The sequence below is a fragment of the Electrophorus electricus genome, chromosome 12 (genome assembly GCF_013358815.1).
Source record: "Electrophorus electricus isolate fEleEle1 chromosome 12, fEleEle1.pri, whole genome shotgun sequence".
Classification (NCBI taxonomy): domain Eukaryota; kingdom Metazoa; phylum Chordata; class Actinopteri; order Gymnotiformes; family Gymnotidae; genus Electrophorus; species Electrophorus electricus.
In genome coordinates this window covers 8,597,120-8,617,494 of record NC_049546.1, presented here as the reverse complement: position 1 = coordinate 8,617,494, position 20,375 = coordinate 8,597,120, and the positions used below count along the sequence as shown (strand labels likewise).

The 20,375-nt window shown below is 40.9% G+C and overlaps 2 protein-coding genes across 4 annotated transcripts; both read left to right on the top strand.

Moving 5' to 3' along the window:
* Window positions 1-13: 13 nt before the first annotated feature.
* Window positions 14-10,904, top strand: ahcyl2a (adenosylhomocysteinase like 2a). Of its 2 annotated transcripts, none has more exons than XM_035532217.1 (17): window positions 14-277; window positions 1,664-1,763; window positions 2,253-2,381; window positions 2,520-2,620; window positions 3,009-3,075; window positions 7,740-7,834; window positions 8,111-8,217; window positions 8,338-8,454; window positions 8,783-8,846; window positions 9,268-9,356; window positions 9,452-9,522; window positions 9,657-9,751; window positions 9,982-10,080; window positions 10,256-10,324; window positions 10,480-10,558; window positions 10,657-10,777; window positions 10,885-10,904. In XM_035532217.1, exons 1-17 carry the CDS (start codon window positions 14-16, stop codon window positions 10,889-10,891), a joined length of 1,674 nt encoding a protein of 557 aa, XP_035388110.1. In that variant the 3' UTR covers window positions 10,892-10,904. The 2 variants fall into 2 exon arrangements, with proteins under 2 accessions (XP_035388110.1, XP_026880354.2); XM_027024553.2 differs by having other exon boundaries at window positions 2,973-3,075.
* Window positions 10,905-11,697: 793 nt separating this feature from the next.
* On the top strand, window positions 11,698-19,232 carry ppp1r3ab (protein phosphatase 1, regulatory subunit 3Ab). Of its 2 annotated transcripts, none has more exons than XM_027024558.2 (4): window positions 11,698-13,257; window positions 13,725-13,777; window positions 13,859-13,941; window positions 18,072-19,232. In XM_027024558.2, the coding sequence occupies exons 1-4, from the start codon at window positions 12,479-12,481 to the stop codon at window positions 18,114-18,116; spliced, it is 960 nt and encodes a 319-aa protein (XP_026880359.1). In that variant the 5' UTR covers window positions 11,698-12,478; the 3' UTR covers window positions 18,117-19,232. The 2 variants fall into 2 exon arrangements, with proteins under 2 accessions (XP_026880359.1, XP_035388356.1); XM_035532463.1 differs by lacking the exon at window positions 18,072-19,232 and adding an exon at window positions 14,722-17,102.
* Window positions 19,233-20,375: the final 1,143 nt, after the last annotated feature.

Genomic DNA, 20,375 nt, shown 5'->3' with positions numbered 1-20,375 from the left:
GAGTTTTGCGGCGATGGCTGAAGACTCTGAACTACATGGCATCCCTGAGAATGTTCTGCAGCTTGGATCGTCAGTGCCGCCGGCCCCTCAGCACAGCGATGCCGAATGCAACCCAGGCACAGAGGCGAGTGCTGCTGAAGGGTCTTGGAGCGGCAGGTGGGTGCTCCTGCGTCTGCTGGACCAGGCAGAGGCTCGCCACTCTGCCTACCTACTTGCCCCCAAAGAGGCATCGGCCGTACTTGAAGGGACCGTGCCAGAGGCGCCGCGGATGGACAGAGTGAGTTGACTTTGAATTGCCTTAAAAAACAAAAACCTTGAGACTGGAGACTACAGGTAAAATAATCAAACTTTGAACGATTGAATGAAGCCTTTCTCCAGTTGCTAGTGTGGAGGACGGCACCAGTATACAGCTGTAGTTACTGGTAGTGGAGATGTCTGGGAGCAGGACACAGATGTCTCTGAAGGAAATACTCAAGGGCCTGATAGTTACGCAGTTGCGCTTTGGTTTGACAGAATTATTTTTCTGATTTTTCCTTTTCATGCTTTGACTAATTCTCACATTTTCCAGTTTTATATCAAGTACTGTCACATAAGATGTAACTTGCTGAAGACATTTCACGATGGTGTCAGAATAACTGGGGCAAAATGAATAAAAGACCTTTGTAAAAACGGACTATCAAATCTGGAGCTTAATCATTGTCTTGACATGACACACGTGACAATGCGTCCTAGCTATCCTTTCTGCTTCATAAAAATCCTTTTTCTCGCAATTCTGAATTCACTTGGTTGTTTACTGAACCACTGTTCAGTTCTTATATCATCTTATCACTCCCTGTTTTCAAATCAATTATTGTATAACATTATTCTTTAAAAAAAAAACTAACAAAAAAAACTATTTGGCTATTGTTGATTTAAATTTAATGCCATGAAGAAGAGCTACAGTTTGGTCAACCTCACAAAGAACAGGGACGGCAAGGATGCTGTCATATCTCTACATATAAAGGTATTGCTTTACTCTGAAATTGATTTTTTTTTCATTTGGGTATGTATTAAAAATCATCTAATCTCTTGGGGATTGGCACATTGCTGAATTTATATTCTTAAAATGTGCTAAAATTCTCCGAAGACAGCAAAAAACACTGGAAACCGAGAATTGCTTTTGAATGTAATTGCTGGAGCAATACGATAGCATTGTCTGAGTGCACTGTAGCATTCAAAATGTTCTCATTCAAAACAAGGTCATATTTCACGCTGCACTGGTTTGTGTATTCTTACATGTGATTGAGCAAGACTGTACTGCTTTTTGCGTATGCTTCACTGACTTCAGTAGGTTCACTACATTGTGTGGTTTAAGCTTCAAATAACCTCAAATTACCTTCTGTAATCAAAGGAAATAGCACCAAATCCCTGTGCTGTGTTGCTGAAAAGCTATTGTGCAACTTGATTGTGTTACTTCAACACAAAAAGGGTTATTATATAAATTACTTCTGTGTAAGTTTTCACATATTGTATGCAGGCTTGGCAGAACAAATAAAGTAAAATGTCAATGACAAACATGGATTTCTGCTTCCACACACCACAGTGCAGATGGTAAAGGAGTTGCTATCCTAAGTCTATGGTCCTTGTCTTTTTGAATATGCTCATTACTTTCTTCTTCCCACAGAAGATCCAGGTCTCAGAACAGGCGCAGGTGTTCAGTGAAAGGCGTAGCAAAGCGGTCTGCTGCTCCCTCCCACCGTCCTCTTCTGACAGCTGTAGCTCAGGTACTACCTAAACCTGTTAAACTCTTCAAAGCTTTGTGTGTTCCATTCGGCCTAGGTTCCCCAGAGAATCACAAAAGATGTAAGATGCACTCATTTTCAACAGTGATTCTAATAACTGAGGTGACCTTTTCAGGGTGTCAAAAGAAGTTGGTTCCCGTTGTTTGCATTCATAAAGCATGTCAGATAAGTTACTAGGATCAGTTCTCCTCTTTTTTTTATTATATTTATTTAGCTCATACCCAAACTCAGTCTTACTCTGAAATGTTGTATTCTTTGGATCCCGATCTTTAACCCTATTGTTGCCATCTTTGTCATATAATAGTATTTTGGTATGCAACATTTCTAAGGTGCACGTGATAATATGAAAAGTATGATGTTAATCTGAGCTAACTAATTTTCCATCATCCGTCTAAACACATATGACAGTATGCATTCCAATATTAAACCACATAAATTTTTCCTCATTGGTCCATTGGGCTTGGAATCAAGAGAGCTCTGAAGGTAAGACTTCTCCCCGATACATGGAGCAGGTGAACTCTAAAGGAAGCAAGGACTTCTGCATTAAGAACATCCGCCAGGCTGCTTTTGGTCGCAAGGAAATAGAAATGGCTGAGCAAGGTACTGTAGTATGCTACAAAACCTATGGACATATTTATGCATGGACTGGAATTCTTTGAGAATTGATTTAGCATGTGACGTGTGCAGATGTGTGTAGATGGATCTTATACATTTTTTTGTTTTTGTTTTTTGGTGAAGAGATGATGGCATTGATGACCCTGAGAAGGGCAGCTGAGGGAGAGAAGCCACTAGCTGGTGCTAAAATAGTGGGCTGCACCCACATCACAGCACACATGGCCGTGAGTGTGCCTTTTCATGGCTTTATGTTTTACAAAAGATCCATCATTTATAGTTTCTTATTTTAAAGTGGGTTCGGAGGAAATTAGCCCAAGTCATTCTGAAGGGGTACGCACTCACTTCCCGAGTAATAATGCTGTTGTCACATGGCATAGCACAGTTTAAAGGTTCTGTTATAGAGTTCTGGATAAAGCCACTTATCTTTACATTTGGAAATCACATATTAAATTACAGATTTGACATTGAATTTTCAGTGTCCAAATGTCTACTGTTTCTAAAACATTTTAAACCAAAGCATATTCTACAATTAGCAGTGCTACTCTGAGTGTGCTAATGCTAGTAGCTATTCCCCAGGTACTGATGGAGACTCTGTCTGTGCTGGGTGCACAGTGTAGATGGGCTGCCTGTAATATCTACTCCATCCAAAACGAAGTGGCTGCAGCGCTCGCAGAGGGAGGTAAGCAGAGGACCATTGGTGCTTATTATGGCACTTAACTCTTAACTGACAGACACTGACTGGGATTTTTTTCATGTAAATAGCTTACATAAAATAGCATCAGTCTACAATCATGAGCATGTTTCTCACATATTAAAGGAGGGGAAAGCAAAGCACGGGCATTTGGAGATTTGGACACCTAATATGTAATAGGATCCTCTGCAATCCCTTGTGTTCGCTGGTGAAACAAGGGGAATATAGATGCGACTCTGTTTTCAGTTCATAGAAAATATATATTGATAATAGACATGTTAAACCTATTATTGTAAATTGTAAGAGACTGGTGCTTTATTCTTGCAGGATAGGGTGCAAATAGCATCAGACAAGCAAATGTCAAATCCCAGCAAACATTGATTTTGGAGCAAGGTTCAGAGTGAATATACACTACAGTTGGTAAGGGAAAAAAGAATGCACTAGTATAACCGAGAAGGTATGAACTGCACAGCAACCTAGCAAGACTTTACAAAGATTAACTGCACTCAGGAAGTATATGCAGCCAATGAAGTGAATGAGTGTTGGGGAGCAAGTGAGCTGAGCTGGTTTTAGCAGGCTGCCCTCTCCTAGGTCATAGGTTAATACAAAAGTAAGAGTGGCTGGAGGCTTTGTACTTATAAATATCAGTTCACAGACTGGATAAATTGCTAACTTTCATTGAAACAAGTTGAACTTAATTAGGTGGCCAGCTGAATAACTTGCCTTAACATTCAATGTATGCTTCTGAAATTCTTTTTCAGAGGACATCACCTCCATGACCAAGTAGACCAGTATTTATTCTATTCACTTTAATTTATTTATATAATGAATTAAATTTGTAGAGGTTGTGACCCTCCTTATCTTTCTCATATCACAAAACATCATCACACTCTACTGAATCTTTGACATACACTATGTTGCTTTCCCTGCTGTTCCTCCAAATTACATACGGCTTGCACGAGATGCGTTGGACAGTCCTCCCATGCTTCTCCTCGCAACAGCCATGGCTAAGTGCAGTAAATACAGCAAACCCACCCAGGGCTTCCATGGCGCCCCCAATGCCTCCCAGCACTATGCAGTGTCCCAGGCGAATTTCAGCAGACGGAGAGGGAATGTCGGTGAGCCTGTGAGCATACAGTGCAATAGGGATGATGACCAGTGCCCCAGAACCCAAGATGAGGAGTCCTCCAAGCGCAGCCACCAGACACCGCAGCCTTTCCATCCAACTGTGGGCACCAATCACCACACTGAGTCCAAGAAGACTGACCGACAGAGAGCACACCATCATCCACTCCGCAATCACAATAACCTGGTCAGTGAAGTAGGCTTGGTCCTTATCGCTGCAGAGCAGAACCTTCTGTTGCTGTTTCATGATGGGCTGGCAAATGGCCCATATCCCTTGCTGTAAAACAACATCAGGGGACTCTCCGGTGATGTTACGGAGAGTGCGCCAGTTTGGCGATATTGTGCTGATCATGCTCAAGATCCAACCAACAAGCATCAGGACCACTCCGGACATCAAGATACCCGGAGCCTGCATAGTGGACTGCTGAGTGTATGAAAGTATCTTACAATAATTAACTGTGAAAGAACTGAGGAGTAGTTTTAAAAGAAGCAGTGGTCCAGTGACTCAGTAAAACAGGGTGTGTCTTCCTTTCACTGAAGGCGAGGAATGTGTAACCTATTCAACGAACATCAATACTTTCTCTAATTTCAGAGGTATTATGTTACAGTCCTCAGAAGAGGACTGTATTGGCCAATACACTATATATATTTTTTTATTTATTTATATATATATATATATATATATATATATATATATAAAATAATATAATCATAATTGTCACAATTCGATTGCCAGCCATCCAGCCAAAGAGACACAAACACACTCCACACTCCAATCACCATCCTATTAACTTTTATTGCACACACCTGTCCCTCAGGAATTATCAGCACTGTCCTCTGTTTAAGCCCATAGGAAGATTCCTCCAGTGCTTCACATTTCACTTCTGTGCCCAGAAGAAGCCGTGCTCATGTTACTGAGAAGAGTTCTCAGCAGTCATGGCCCTTGCCCCTCTGTCACAGAATGCAAAGCCAGAAGATGGGAGCGCAGCGAGTGCTCCTGTCATGACCGAGGCTTTGGGCCAGCAAGACTTCGCCATCAGCAGGCAACAGTAGGAGCTGGCAGAGCAATAGCAGGAGATCTGCCATCTCCAGCCTACTGTGGACCATCTAGCCAGCTGTGTGGAGGCTTTCTCTGTGAGCGCTGGTAGGTCCATGTTTCCCTCAGTGTCTGGAGGTTCCATCATCCTAAGCAGGGTATTATGTGCAGTCAAGCCCTGCTCAGAGTCAGGAAGGACACCCATTCAGTGGTGGAGTATTCCATGGAATACCAGACTCTGACCACGGCCTCATGCTGGAATGAAGCCTCCCCTGTGGATACATTCACAGAGGGACTGAGGGGAGAACTCCAGATAGAGTTAGCCTGTAGGCAGGAGATCGTCCACCTGGCCATCACATAAGATCACCTCCTGAAGGAGAACCACTGCTCCCTTTGGTATCAGCACCCCCGGCTGAGAAGAAATGGTCCCAGCTGAACCCATGCACCTGATAATAGGCTGATAATAGAGGCAGCAAGAATGTGAGTGCCACTCTCTCCTCCAGTCCTGTTTTTCATCTCTCTGTGAAGGTTTCACACACAGGTTTAAGTTTTCTATTGGTTAAGCCCTGGTTGACTCACGGGCAGTGGACAACCTGATGGGCCGGGACCAGGACCTTGCATAGAAGCTCGGCATCAGGGTGATTCTTTAGCAGTGCAATTGTTGGATGGAAGTCACCCATCACCCATCACACACCCTGCATTCAGTTATAATCCGATGCCCATCACACAGGAATTATCTCCTTTTTTTGTTTCACTCCCCATCACCTTAGGGATCCCTTGGTTGCATGTCCATGATCCCAAGATCTCCCAGTCTGAGAGCCAAATGACCAAGTGGTTGCCTTAGTGCCACAAACACTGCCTTGGGACTGTGGTCATGCCCCTTTAAGTCCACCTCAAAAGAGAGGCCAGAGGCCTACAGCAGCATTCCTATCCCTGCTCATATGCAGCTTCTCCTTCATTAACCCATGAACTGTGCCATCCATTTGGTCGAGAATGCATGTCTGCCTAGGAGTCAAGTTTCTCCTCTGTCACAAATGGAAAATAAAATTATGGAGCAATATGTACAGGAGGCCCTAATGCCTAAAGCAATAATTACATTCCAGCCTCCACCTCCTTGCTTCAGTCAGCAACTTCTTTGTAAAAAAGGACAGTGGTCTGTGACCATGTGTAGATTACCGGGGCTTAGATGTCCTGTTCTTGAAGTAACTCCATACTCTGCCCTTAGTCCTGCCCTGGAGCAGTTCCGGGAGCAAAGTACTTCAGGAAGCTTGATCTGTGCAGTGCATACAACCTTACTAGGATTAGGGAGGGCGACGGGTGGAAGGTCGCGTTCAGTATGGCTTCCGGCCACTATAAGTACCTGGTTGTTCCATACAGCCTGGCCACGGCATGCTCTGTACTTCAGGTATTCATCAATGAGGCCTTAAGGGAGATCCTGGGTAGAGGCGACATTGCCTACAGCGACAACATGTTGATCTATTTGCCTTCCCTAGAGCAATATGTGCATGATATACATCAGGTCCTTTATGTACGCCTACACAATAACATATATTATTAAGCTTTACTGCACACACCTGTCCCCCATGAGTTAGCAGACTGTCCTCTATTTAAGCCCACAAGAAGGTTCCTCCAGCACTTCACGTTTCATCTGTGCTCATGTTACTGAGAAGAGTTCTCAGAACTCGTGCCTACTACTTTGTCTTCTTTTGGTTTGTTTGAACAAATCCTAATAAAGTCGCTCTCTTTTCGCACTCACGCTTCACTTCCTCCTTGAAGATGTCACAATAACCTCACTTAGTAGTGTTGTTTAGAAAACAGTATAACTGTTTAAAGTGACTCAAAATATAAAACAAGGTAAAACAAAAATGATTTGATGTTTTATGTTAAAGCTACAAGCTCAGTGGTTCTATGCAGGATAACATAGGTACAAGCTGCTTCTGGCTTGAATGTTTATAGTTCAGTGTGTTGGGTCAGCATTATACAACAGAGTAAATAACTGAAAAATAACACTAACCTTATTCTGCTGATTTACACTGAATTGGTCAGGTTTGTATAGTCTGGACTCAAAAAAAGGTCTTTTTCATTAGCATGTAAATGATAAGGTTTCCGTTTCATGGTACTGTTCCTTATCTACTGAAAGAATTTCAGTTTAAAAGTTTTAAGACCAGCAGTATGGGGGCCATATTTCATGTTAGTCAATCATATTGCCTTTCCTACTACCAGAATCTGTAGTAAACCATGCTGAAACTTCGATATGAGGCTAAATGTACTGTAAAGTATTGTGATCTAATTTAGGGTCACTATCTAGCAATTGGTATATTGAGCTCCTCTGATTAGAAATCCACATGTCAATAAATCTACAAGATACCAGATGTACAAGATACAAGATTTGTTTTTTGTTTTTTTTGGTGTGTGTGTGTGTGTGTGTGTGTGTGTGTGTGTGTGTGTGTGTGTGTGTGTGTGTGTGTGTGTGTGTGTGTGTGAAAGACAGGTGTCCCAGTGTTTGCGTGGAAAGAAGAGTCTGAGGATGATTACTTCTGGTGTATAGATAGCTGTGTTAATGTAGAAGGCTGGGAACCAAACATGGTAAGTAGATTTTTCCCCCTTAATACTGCTCTCTGAATCTTGCAACAAAGGTATCAAAACCTGGATGGCAGTATCAGCAGTCTGTTTCAGAGCTTAATAAAGGCAATTGGTTGACATTAACTTTAGCTATTCAATTATACAATCAATACTATCATCCCTGCTATATCATTTGCAAGGAGAAAAGTATGTGTTTTGAAGTGGCTTGAAACAGCCTATGCCAAAAACAGTCTTTACCTAAAAGTGTCCACTGAAGGTCTTCCTTCTCCTGTCGTTCAGATTCTAGATGATGGAGGATATATGACGCGCTGGATCTATAAAGAATACCCCCACCTCTTCGAGAACATCAAGGGTATTGTGGAAGAAAGTGTCAGTGGCATTCACAGGTATTTTAGATTCTAGTATTACAGTTAACAATTATCATTTAAATACAATCACCTCAGAGGTCTGAAGAACTCTGAGAATAAGCAGTGTGAAATAACTTTGTTTTATTTGTATTTTTCCAGGTTATATCAGCTGTATAAGACTGGGAAACTCTGTGGCCCAGCCATAAATGTCAATGAGTCATTGATAAAGCAGAAGTTTGACAACTTTTACTGCTGCAAGGAGACTGTACTGGATGCGTAAGATTCCCATAACTTGCATCTCTGTCCTCCTGTACACATTTGCTTGTCCCATGCTCTATAACATCCCTGGTTTAGCTCCTCAAGGCCTATATAATAACCAGATAGGTTGGATCAGGTAGGGAAGGAAACACAAAATGGTACAGTGCATAATGTGACCAGGAGCTTGAGAGCTATTTGATTTTTCGCATGGTTGGTTGGTTGTTTTTGGTGGTTTGATTTTTTTTTGCTTTTTTTTTTTGACTGTCCATATCATTTTAGTCTTGGACATACATAGCATAATGTGTAATTGTTGTCTTTCCTCTTCTCTCTCTTACACATCTCTCAGTCTGAAGAGGACCACTGATGTTATTTTGGCAGGGAAGCAGGTGGCTGTCTGTGGATATGGAGAGGTGGAGTAACCACAGCGTCACTATTATCTGACCTCTAGTCAAGTAAAGTATATTGAATAGCAAGCCAGAAATAATCTCAAAATAACTCTGAAAGGGCGAAAGGGTGATCTGATCATAGCTGGCTGCCTAAACATTACTCTGCTTATTACACAGCTCCTTACCAAATAAATCAATAACTAAATAATATATAAAATAACTAAATCAATAACTAAATAATGATTTTGAATTTATTAGCCAGATTCAAGCTTCTTGTAAGAAAAACGGTCTTTTAGAACTATATAACTAACAGTGGTTGCCTGTAGAAGCCGCCTGTTGTACACTCTACTGGTCTTTTACTCAGAAAATACCTCTGACTGACCAATCAGAATCGAGTATTCTACAGAAATGTCTGTGTGTCATGTTTGTACACGTTTATACGTAGGTGGGAAAAGGGTGCTGTGCTGCGCTGAAAGGAATGAGGGCAATCGTGTATGTGACAGAGATCGACCCCATTTGTGCTCTTCAGGCCTGGTAATACACATCATTCATTGGTCCAAGGCAATGCTGCTGTAGCTGCTGTAGATTTGTGTGCCAGCACTGGTATTACCTCTGCTTATCTTAATTAGCATGGATGGTTTTCGAGTGGTCAAACTGGATGAGGTCATCAGCATGGTTGACATCCTCATCACCTGTACAGGTAGGCTATCCTTTGCTAAGCCCTAATTTAGATAAATATGACAGATTATTGTTTTTTTAAATTATAAATGTCGAGTGGCACATTTTTTGTATCAACTTTAATCATCTGGTGAGCTCTTATGCTTGTGTTTTTAGGAAATAAAAATGTGGTCTTGCGGGAACACCTGGAGCTTGTGAAGAATGGCTGTATTGTATGCAACATGGGACACTCCAACACAGAAATTGATGTGGTAAGATCAAAGTCCAGAGGTGGGTCTCACAATCTTTGGGCTGTAAATTGTCAACAAAAAGATGTTCACTAACACTGCTTATGAACATAGTGACAAGGGTAAATGTCCAACTCCAGAAGGCAAAATAGTTTGTCCTAATGAATAGTGTCCATGCAGACTGTGCGGTTGGTCAGAGATCAGCACTGCCACACTGAGATGCTAGATTACCTGCATGTGAGCTCTGTTCTCAGGCCAGTCTGATAACACCAGAGCTGACTTGGCGGCATGTGAGAGCACATGTGGACCACATCGTCTGGCCAGATGGCAAGACAATCGTTCTACTGGCAGAGGTGGGAGCATGTAGTCAACAAATGAATATAGACAAATAAATAAAGGAAGCAACAGTAAATACTGGCAAACATCTGTTTTATTTCCTGCTGATGATAGCAAAATAGGATTTTATGTTTTAAAACGAATGGTAAATTCAGTGCACATATGGCATGACAGTAACATTTGTGATTTAAGGGTCGCCTCCTTAATCTGAGCTGCTCCACTGTGCCTGTTTACGTGCTGTCTATCACAGCCACAACCCAGGTGTGTATGTGCCGGTTGCTAAGGAAATTCTGTTTCTTAAGTTTTACAGAGTCCTTATTGCAAAGATCAAACATGCCTTAGAATTTGAACGAGACTGTAAAAAAAACAGATTAAACAATGAGTGTATTCATGAGCTTTGCTGTCTCTATATTTAGGCCTTGGCATTGATTGAGATGTTTAATGCACCTGAAGGGCATTACAAACAAGGCATTTATTTGTTTCCCAAGAAAATGGGTAAGGTTTGCAGAAGTCCATCAATAAATTTTTTAAGATTGACAATAAATCCTTGTAAAACAGTAAAAATATCTCAATGAGGTATTATGCACTTGCAGACGAGTATGTATCAGTTCTGCACCTGCAGAGTTTTGATGCCCACCTAACAGAGCTCACAGACGAGCAGGCTAAATACATGGCCATCAACAAGAATGGACCCTTCAAGCCAAGCTATTACAGGTATACAGATTTTTCTTCATAGCTTGCACGCACGCACACACACACACACACACACATGCACGTACGCACACTAAACCATTTTTCAATACTTTTGCTATTTTTGCCAGGTACTAAAGCTGAACCCACACAAACACATCACTATGGAAGTGAGGATCACTTGGTGATAGATTCAGTAAATTTTGGATCTGCATTTTGATGGCCTTAACCTAAAATGTCTATCTGTATTCAATCCATCGATGAGCCTTTCACTCTACCAGCAGTAATTCATATAACTTATCCATGTGCAATGCCAATGACCAAACTACAGCCATTTTGTGATAGGTTGTTGTTTCTAAGTACAAACTGCTTGAACTGTTCTTACTTAACTATACTCATACAAACAAAAATTGTTCTCTCTTTCATCTATGACTGTACATGTGATAACATATAACAAACTTCCTTCAGCAAAAATAAATTCAAACTAAAAAATATGTACCACTCTGTTGAAAAAATTTTGTACTATAAAATATAACAAAATGTACTATAAAATTGAATTGTTTATATTTTTATTGTTTGCGATTTCTGTTGTTGTTTTGCTGTTTTCTGTTTATAGAAATTAAGGGGGAAAAAAGCCCCAAATTGTGATTTAAAAAAAAAATCTCTTAAGAATTTCTTAAAAGTAGGAACTCAATCATTCCAAGGCTCTAAAATCCAGTGAAGCACAATTTGTAATATGGGTAATACATCCACCCAGCATCCTTCTCGAATCTGTTGGTCCGTGGATTTGCTTTTCCCCACGGGTCACACACCTGGACCGATCTCCCAGCAAATGCACCACTATCCCAGTACTCCAGGGTGCAGCATTGTCCCACGCAGCCACAAGCTCCAGCCACAATGCTCTCAGCTTCCATTTCCTGCTGCCTGATTGATGCTGTCTGCAGTCTCCTTGGAAAATGTCCACCACGTGTGCTAGATGGATGCCACAGTAGTAGGCATCCACCCCTCCACTATGCAATGACTCCTCTTGGTTCATTCTACTCATTCAAACACAGACTGCTGCACTGAAGTGAAGTGAAGGTCTCACCAGTGTCCAGTAGTGTCTCACCAGTGTCCAGTAGTGTTTCACCAGTGTCCAGAACATTCCCTCTTCTTCTCTTTTATAATTCGTACTTTATGTATAAAAACATGAGCTCAAGCAGATTAAGTGGAGTCAACGACAAGGTGACTGCTATACTTTATAGTTTTTAATTATAAAATATTAACACCATGGGACTTAGCAAACAGAGTGTTTGGTCAGAATGTCTTATAAGTTTCTATAATACACAGAACATTTCCCCTTCAGAAAATATTTTTGTTGAAATATCAATTTGTTTCCTTTAGGAAACAGTTTGGCCTGCTATCATTCAGATGATACATTTCTGAACAAAGATCTTCTGAGATTTTCGAGACCTTGTCCAAAAGAGGGTAACACCTCAATAAAATGTTATTGAAACTTCATGTAAAACCAGAAATCCATATGTTACTCTTAACAATAAGTTTGGTGTGTTTGGAAGTTCCCCTTGCACCTCAGCTGCATAGCTGAAGTTTCATACCCTATTTATAGTGCTGGCTCCTTGTTGCAATGTCAAACGTAACTCGATTCCTTCTGTTAAGTCAGAGCATGTTGCACGTCAGCCGTTGGCTGCACATCCCGACGGCTCTCACTTCGCCCCACGCAGCCTAATGGAACCTGTGGCAGGAGAATTGGAGAGACCCGGCGAGGACGGCTCCAGCCTGCTGACTCTGCCGGGGTCTTGCCCCTGGGAAGATGAAGATGAGCCCCTCAGTTTGGGGGGCATCAAACCCAAATCCTCCCCCATCCCAAGACGCCGAAGCTCGGAGTCATTCTGCTCCGATGACGATTCCCAGCCTCCTCTTTCCAGCAGCCGGAGGGTGTCCTTCGCAGACGCTTTCGGCCTGAGTCTGGTCTCTGTCAAGCAATTTGATTCTTGGGCCGTGTTTGACCCCTCAGGCCCTCTGGAGAGAGACCTAAACAAGGAGAAGGATCACTTTCTGTCACTGCTCTTTACTCTTCCACAGACCCGGGAGGAGCTGCTTTGGAGGGTCCGTGAGCAGAAGCTAGAACTCGAGAGTCTGGAGCTTCTTCCTGGTACAACCACATTAAAAGGGAGAATTCGTGTGCTGAACCTGTGTTTTGATAAGTTGGTTTTTATCCACATGTCTTTGGACTGCTGGAACAGCCATTTTGATCTGCTAGCGGAGTATGTGCCTGGCTTAAGCGATGGGGATACTGACTCTTTCTCCTTCAAGTTAACGTTGGTACCCCCTTTTGAGAGGCAAGGAGCCAGGGTGGACTTCTGTCTTCGATATGACACACCTTTTGGAAGTTTCTGGGCTAACAATAACGGACAGAACTATGTTTTGTTCTGCTGTGAAAAGGCAAAAGAGCAAGATGAGAATGAGGGTAAACACAAAAGAAAAAGCTGTCTGAAACCAACCAGGTGAGGGTGCAAATGAGCAACACAGTTAAGTAGTAATATTTTACCAATTGTGTTTGTAAATTTTTTGGGGGGCGATGGTATAATGGTTCCTAAAAATATCACCCAGACAAAAATCAATTATATCTGAGGCAGAATAATGGAATACACATGTTACTTCCTGCTGTGCATTTTTGCCTAATCCAATGTTGCCCCTAGTTCAGAAACACATTTTAAAATCATTTTCCACAGCTAATAAGGCTACACAATCTAACTTGAAAGTTTATAAAATATAATGTAAGGCATGCTTTTTAATACTTTCTTTCATTATATTTCTTGCCTTTACACTATTATAAATATTGGAATTCATTTTCATGTTATAATGGCAAATTACTTTTATTGTGAAAAATAAGTTTAATTGGTTATATGTATTTATATCAACTATTCATTGGTGCTGTTTCTTAAACACTCTTAATTCTTAATTTTTTCAGCCTTGGCAGTTCCTCTGAGACTAGTAGTAGCTCAAGTACAGAGGACATTCCAGGTAACATTTTCAATCAGCTGGTTGGTGAGTCTTTTTATTGACTGATATAGATACATTATGGTGTTATATATCTTTTCTCAGAAATAATCCTAAATTGTGAGGTGGCTGTTGTTACTGAACCTGTCCAGAAAGAAAAAATGCAAGAGGAGTGTCTCAAACTCCAGGTTAGTGCACTTCTCATTACTTTAGTGGAACTCCAGGTTAGTGCACTTTTCATTACTTTAGTGAAACTCCAAGTTAGTGCACTTCTCACTACTTTTGTCAGCACTTTCCCAAATAATATAATTTACACTTTACACTAAGCACTAGTTGGTCTTTTTGCTGCTTGATCTAATCAAAAAGATTACTCTGATGTCCCTTTGTCAACTTTTACTTCGTTATCAATAAAGCTAAAATGAGGATAAGGGTCAAGTATAATATATAAATGAAAAGTATGTTTTTTTAGGGATGGGGGTGTCTTGTTTAGCTGTGTTTTAACACTGACCGCTCTTCACTGCACTTTTTCATATGACTACTTAGGTTAAGCTCACAAGATGTGACTTGACATATTTAACATTAACCTAACAAGATACATGAGATCAATACAAATAGCCTGGGAAGCTGGGAAGATATACCGATAGCTTGCTTTACTTCTATTAAAGGTCATCTATTTGTGTGCCAAAATATGGATCTAGGGCCTTTACATAGTGTCAAGTCATAAACTTGTAAAGGCCCTAGATCCATATGCTGGCACACAAATAGATGACCTTTAATTAAAGCAAGCTATTGGTGTATATTCCCTGCTTCCCAGACCACTGTCACAGTATTACGTCCAGTAAACAATTTAAAAACAAGGCACATATATTTGTATATTGTTTAAATATGAACCTTAGACTACTAGCTTATAACTGACTTACATCTTAAGAAAACCAAGTCATAAATAAATCCCAGTTCTCTGTCATCAGGAGGAAAACAGTAGAAACCACAATAAGAGAAACAAGAGAAGAGCTGAACGACTAGCAAAAGTGCACAGTACTTTTACTCAAAGAGAAGAAAAAGACCTCAACAGACTGAGATAAACACAGGTGAAGCGACTGCAATGGCAAATGTTAATGAATGGACCCCAACAAAAGGGGATTTGTCTTCAAACTTTTCAACACCAGAAGCAAATGAAGGGAGAGAGATGAAGAACACACTCACATCTTTATCTGCTGAGCCTAGGAAGCTTGAGGGGCAGGAAAACACCTCAAGCTCTGTGGACACTGACAGCAAGCAAGTTCCTGTTGTCCCAATTCAAATGCTGGACACAGTGAATATTCCAGTACAACACCCTGAACTAACTACTAAAAGATCTCAGGCTAGGCTATATTCCACAGATTCTGTAAACCATCATAAAGCCATGGAAGGCTTCTGTCCTCACAAGCCCTGGGGAGCAGCCAAGACAAAGAAACACTTACTAGCCAAACTGTGTCAGTCACACAGAATCTTTTCAGTTCTGACATATCTAATACTAAGTGTGTGGAAAAAGCATGGGAATGTTTTGAAAAAGGTACTGTGGAAAGAATAGGGAAAAGAGAAGACAGAAGGATGATGGGTAAAGACACAAACATAAGCAGAGGCAAAGCAAGCAATGAGGATGATGTCGTCTTAGAAAATAACCCAGGAATTGAGCCATTTGGTCAGACCTTCACATTTGAGACAGTAGTTGCTCCATTTTACCATCAGGTTTTTGAAAAAATTGAAACTGAGAGAAGAGACCTTATGAATAGAAGCATCCAAGCTAAAGGGCCAGCTGGGAATTTGGAGGATGGGAGTCTGAGAGTAGTCACGTACCAAAGTTATCCAAGGGCGCCACATGGGGAAGCAAACCCAAATGTATGTATGTTTGAAAAACATGTGGTTAGTGATGTTTATCATGGGGCCTGCAAAGAACCATTTCCACAAGATTTGCTCAACACAAAAAACACTACTAAGAAACCCTTATTTGATGCACGTTTCACAAACAAACTCACTGCACAGAGGGAAGCTTCTCATAACATCCCTTTAACTGACATGACAGAGGACCCATGTGATGCTAATATTTCAGAATTAAAAATACTGCAAAAGGTTATACCCACAAAGAAAGGTCATTTAAAAAACAGACTGCCTTTTCAGCTAGAATGTTCACCAAATAGCACACTTTCCTGGGAAGAAGATACATTTCTTCAGACAAAACAAACACCAGATACAACTATTTTACAAAATAAACATTTGCTGGACAATACTTCAGAAGACACAGAATATTCACTAGACAATATGTCTGTTCAGAGTGAATATTCATCACAAAACTCACAGCAGGATCCCAATTCTTTTGACTGTGTGGCTTTAACTGCACAGCATGACTTAGATAGTACAACTTCCAAGACATCACTTTCTACAGTTTCTGAAAACCTGCAAACAGTAGATGGATCAAACACCCAGATATCATTTGAAACACGGTTTAGCACCAATGTTGCTAAAATAGAGAATATGGAAGCCATTGCACTTACCCAAACCCAAAGTGCAGAGGGCACTCAGATCCTTGAGGGACCTATGTTCAATAAAAACATCCTGCCTCTGCAACACAGCAGCAAACTCCTGGAGGAAAGCCACATACCCATTCCTCACTCTGCTTTGCTGCCTGCTCACACTTCATCACACATGATGCCTGGCTTTAGCCAATGTGATGCTACAACACTATTCCAGAATCTGATTTCAGAGGCCACAATTCAAACCCAAAATCCAAGGAATACGTCCTTGAAGACTAGTCAAAAATCAGATGGAACTATACATGTCCAGAACCAGATTACAGAGGGTACAAATCTGACAGAGCAATCAGACAAGATCCAGTGCTATACTAATGATGATTTACGTCATGTCTGCAGGGATCTGGAATCAAACAATGGCAGATATGATGAAAATGATGGTTGTGAAAGAAAGAAAACAGATACAATTTTCCATTCTGCCACTGAAAATAGTCAGGCAGAAAAGTTGCATATAAACCCAGAAAAGACAACTGCACATGTGACCTTACTAAACCCACAGCATATCAGCCAAATATATGAAAATAAGGAACATAGTGTCTTAGTCTCTGACTTCTCTTATAGGATGATGGATTTCAATATACCTTCAGGTAAAGCTGAAGCAACATTAATGGTTAGTAACAACGACAATGAAGAAGGCAGCTCAGCACAAAAAGTGACTGATATCTATAAAGACAATGAACAAGAAGAAAATCTGGACAAGAGCAATGAGCATAAATTAACAAACATGAAAGATCACCGCTCAATAAAACTTTCAGAGGAGACACAGAAAGAAACCGTAATAGAAGACCAAGAGGAGGAGGAGGAGGAGAAGCAAGAGGAAGAAGAGCAGCAGAAAGCACAACAGGAAAAATATGAAGCAGAAGAAAAACACCAGCAACCAGAAAAATGTTCTGAAAAAAAAGAACGTGAACGACCATATGAAGAAGAGCAAGAACAAGAACAACAAAAAGAACATGAAGAAAATGAACGACAAGAAATCGATGAAAATATGCAATTATGTAATGAAGACACATTTGAAAATGAATTGCATTACATTGATGATAAAGAGGCAAAGGAAGAAAAGATGGGAAACAATACAGGGCGAAATACGGAAGGACGGGAGAATGATGATCGTTTGTCTCTTGAAGTAAAGACTGAGGAGCAGAAGACAGTCGGCACAGTCAGATCTGTGGCTATAGTAGAAAGTAACACTAATGATAATTCCTTTGAAAATGAGATTTGTTTAAATGGGAGACAGGAGCAACTAAGTGAATACAGAACTTTGGAATGGGAGTCTGAGGAGCCAATGGGTCACAGGTGTTCCATTAGCGCAATAGAAGTTATCTCCTGGAAAACAGATTCTTCACAGCAAGCTCCATCACAAAACTGTATCACAACATGTAGTAGCAGAGTCAAGTTGTTAGAAAATAATTTAGATTCCATCAAATTAATTGACAAAGAAAAAGAGTTATGCTGTCAAATAGACAAATGTCAACCTGCAGAGGCTACTCTTAGTGAGGCTGATCTGCTGCTTCCGAATGAGGACTTAGAAAAGCAGGAAAGAAACTCCTTAAATGAGCAGAGTGAGAAGGACATGGATGATGGTACGTCGACAGAATCACTGACAGATGATGAAATGGAGCTGTATCTCCACAGTCTGAAGAACACACAACAGTCAGTATTTAGAGATTGCATGTCCAAGGGGAACTATAGCAAGAGAGCCTCCATAAGCAGAACAAGAACAGTGCCCTCACCCATGCCTTCCATTTCAGAGTCTATGGATGAAGACCAGCCAATTGCCTCACTGGAAGATATGATGAATGAGAAAATGATGCAGCTAGAGAGTGCTGCACTGCCTCTGACATATGAAGAAGTGGACATTGAGCCCAGTGTGGTGTGGTGGAGAGGGTTCTTCTCCTCAGTCAACATGTTAAAAATGATTGGTTTTACTTTCTTGTTTGTCTTGTTTTTGCTGACTGCATACCATTATGACTTCATTGCATGTTTTGGGCTCTACATTCTTGCTTTGTATTGGCTTTACTTTCAAGTGGACAGTGAACACTTGAAAGACAAATGACCCAAAACATAACAATGGGACACAAGAAAATTAGAAATGCTTCATGAATTTATTATTTTATCATTAATTAATATACAAATATAAAACTGATTTTGTTGCCTCACTTTAAGGCTATGCTCCATTTAGCTACATAGAGGCTCATTCTGTGTTATCAAACCACAATACAAAGCTTTCTCTAAAATATGCCTACATTTATCCTAAGAGATTAAACCAGCTATGCATGAACTGAAGACAGAATCATGTGCCAGAAATGCCAGGAACAGCTAAATGTAGATAGAATGAGGACCATATTAAGCAATGAGTTAAATTATTGTAAGATTCCTGTATTAAAGTAGCAAAAAGAAACTACTCAGACAGGCTGAAAAGCCACTAACAACCCAACTTCAGCATGGAAAGGTATGCAGATTATATATCAAGATTATAACCTACAAAGTGAGAAAAAACTCCTGGACAACCACCAATTCAGTAACAACCTGAATGAGTTTTACTGCAGGTTCTAAAGTGGAAATAATCACACCCTGCCCTCATCCTCCACACTGCATCTCTCGTCTCCATCTATAGTTCACCTGATGACCCCCACCACACACTCCACCTGCCTCCCCTGCACTGCCTCTCTCATCTCTATCTACTGCTCTCACCAACAGGTTTTCAGTAGACAAAAGGTGAGAAAATATCCATGTACAACTGTTTTCTCACCATCCACCCTAAAACAGTGCTGTGATCACAAGTTTTCACAGCTATCTTCAGTAAATCATTGATACTCTACTTATTTCCAATATGCTTCAAGTCTTCGGCCATCATTCCAATTTCAAAAGGACAAAAGTTACTTTTACACCTGGTCATAGCCCACCTGAAGAATATTAGAGACCCTCAGGTGAATCTTCAGCAGTTTGCATATGAAGCAAAAGGATCTGTCAAGGATACAGTCAACCTAGCACTGAACTACAGCATATGGACAGTCCAGGGATGTATGCTTGAGTTCGTGGGCTTTGTGGATGCTTTGCATTTGTGTGCTTAAGCTTGGTTTTTAATACCATAGCGCCTCCTTAAGGTCAAACTGCCACAGTTGTCAGTTCCACAGCCCACCTGCCAGTGGATCATGGATTTCCTCAGAAACAAGAATCATCAGGTGTTACAAGGAAAGCACATGTCAGACACCCAATTTCAGTACTGGAGTATCACAAGGCTGTGTCTTTTCACCTCTTCTCTTCAGTTAACATACATACAACAATGACTGCACCTCTAAGGAAAAATCTTTGAAAATCTTGAAGTTGGCAGACAATGTCACTGGATGGCCTCATAACTAATGGCGATTCTGCTTACAGGAAGAAAGTCAACCAGCTGTTGACTTGATGCAGCCATAAACACCTGTTGTTGAACACCCAGAAAAGTGTAAAGATGGTGGTGGTATTCAGGCTGAGGCAGCTAAAGAAATTTAACCTGCAGCAGTTCCTGATTATCCAGTTCTACACAATGATTATTTATTCCATCAGCACATCAATAACTAATTGGTTGGATCCTCCACTTCACACAAGCGGGCCAAACACCATTTCACAATCAGGACAGTGGAGAGGATCATCAGATGTAGCCTTTCAGCACTCCAGGACATCTAGAATAGCAGGGTCAAGAAGTGCTCAGGCAAGATCATAGCTGACCCCTCTCACCCTGGACACAACCTCTTCTGGCCACTTCCCTTTGATAGAAGACTCAGGGCCATCAAAACCTGCACAACCAGACCTACAATCAGCTTGTTCCCGCAAACTGCAACACTCATTAAATGCAGTTAGCATTTTAAACTAGACCTCCCAAACCTCAGCACTGCAGTCCAAAATGTAGCTATACATCCTATGCACAATAATGCACTGTAAAAACTGTAAAACTGTAAAACTCTTATTTGTATTCTTTGTTTCATTCTTCCTTAGTTCAATGTCATATTTCTAGTAGCAATCACCAAGACAAATTCCTCATATGTTTATCATTTTTGGTGAAATAAAATAAT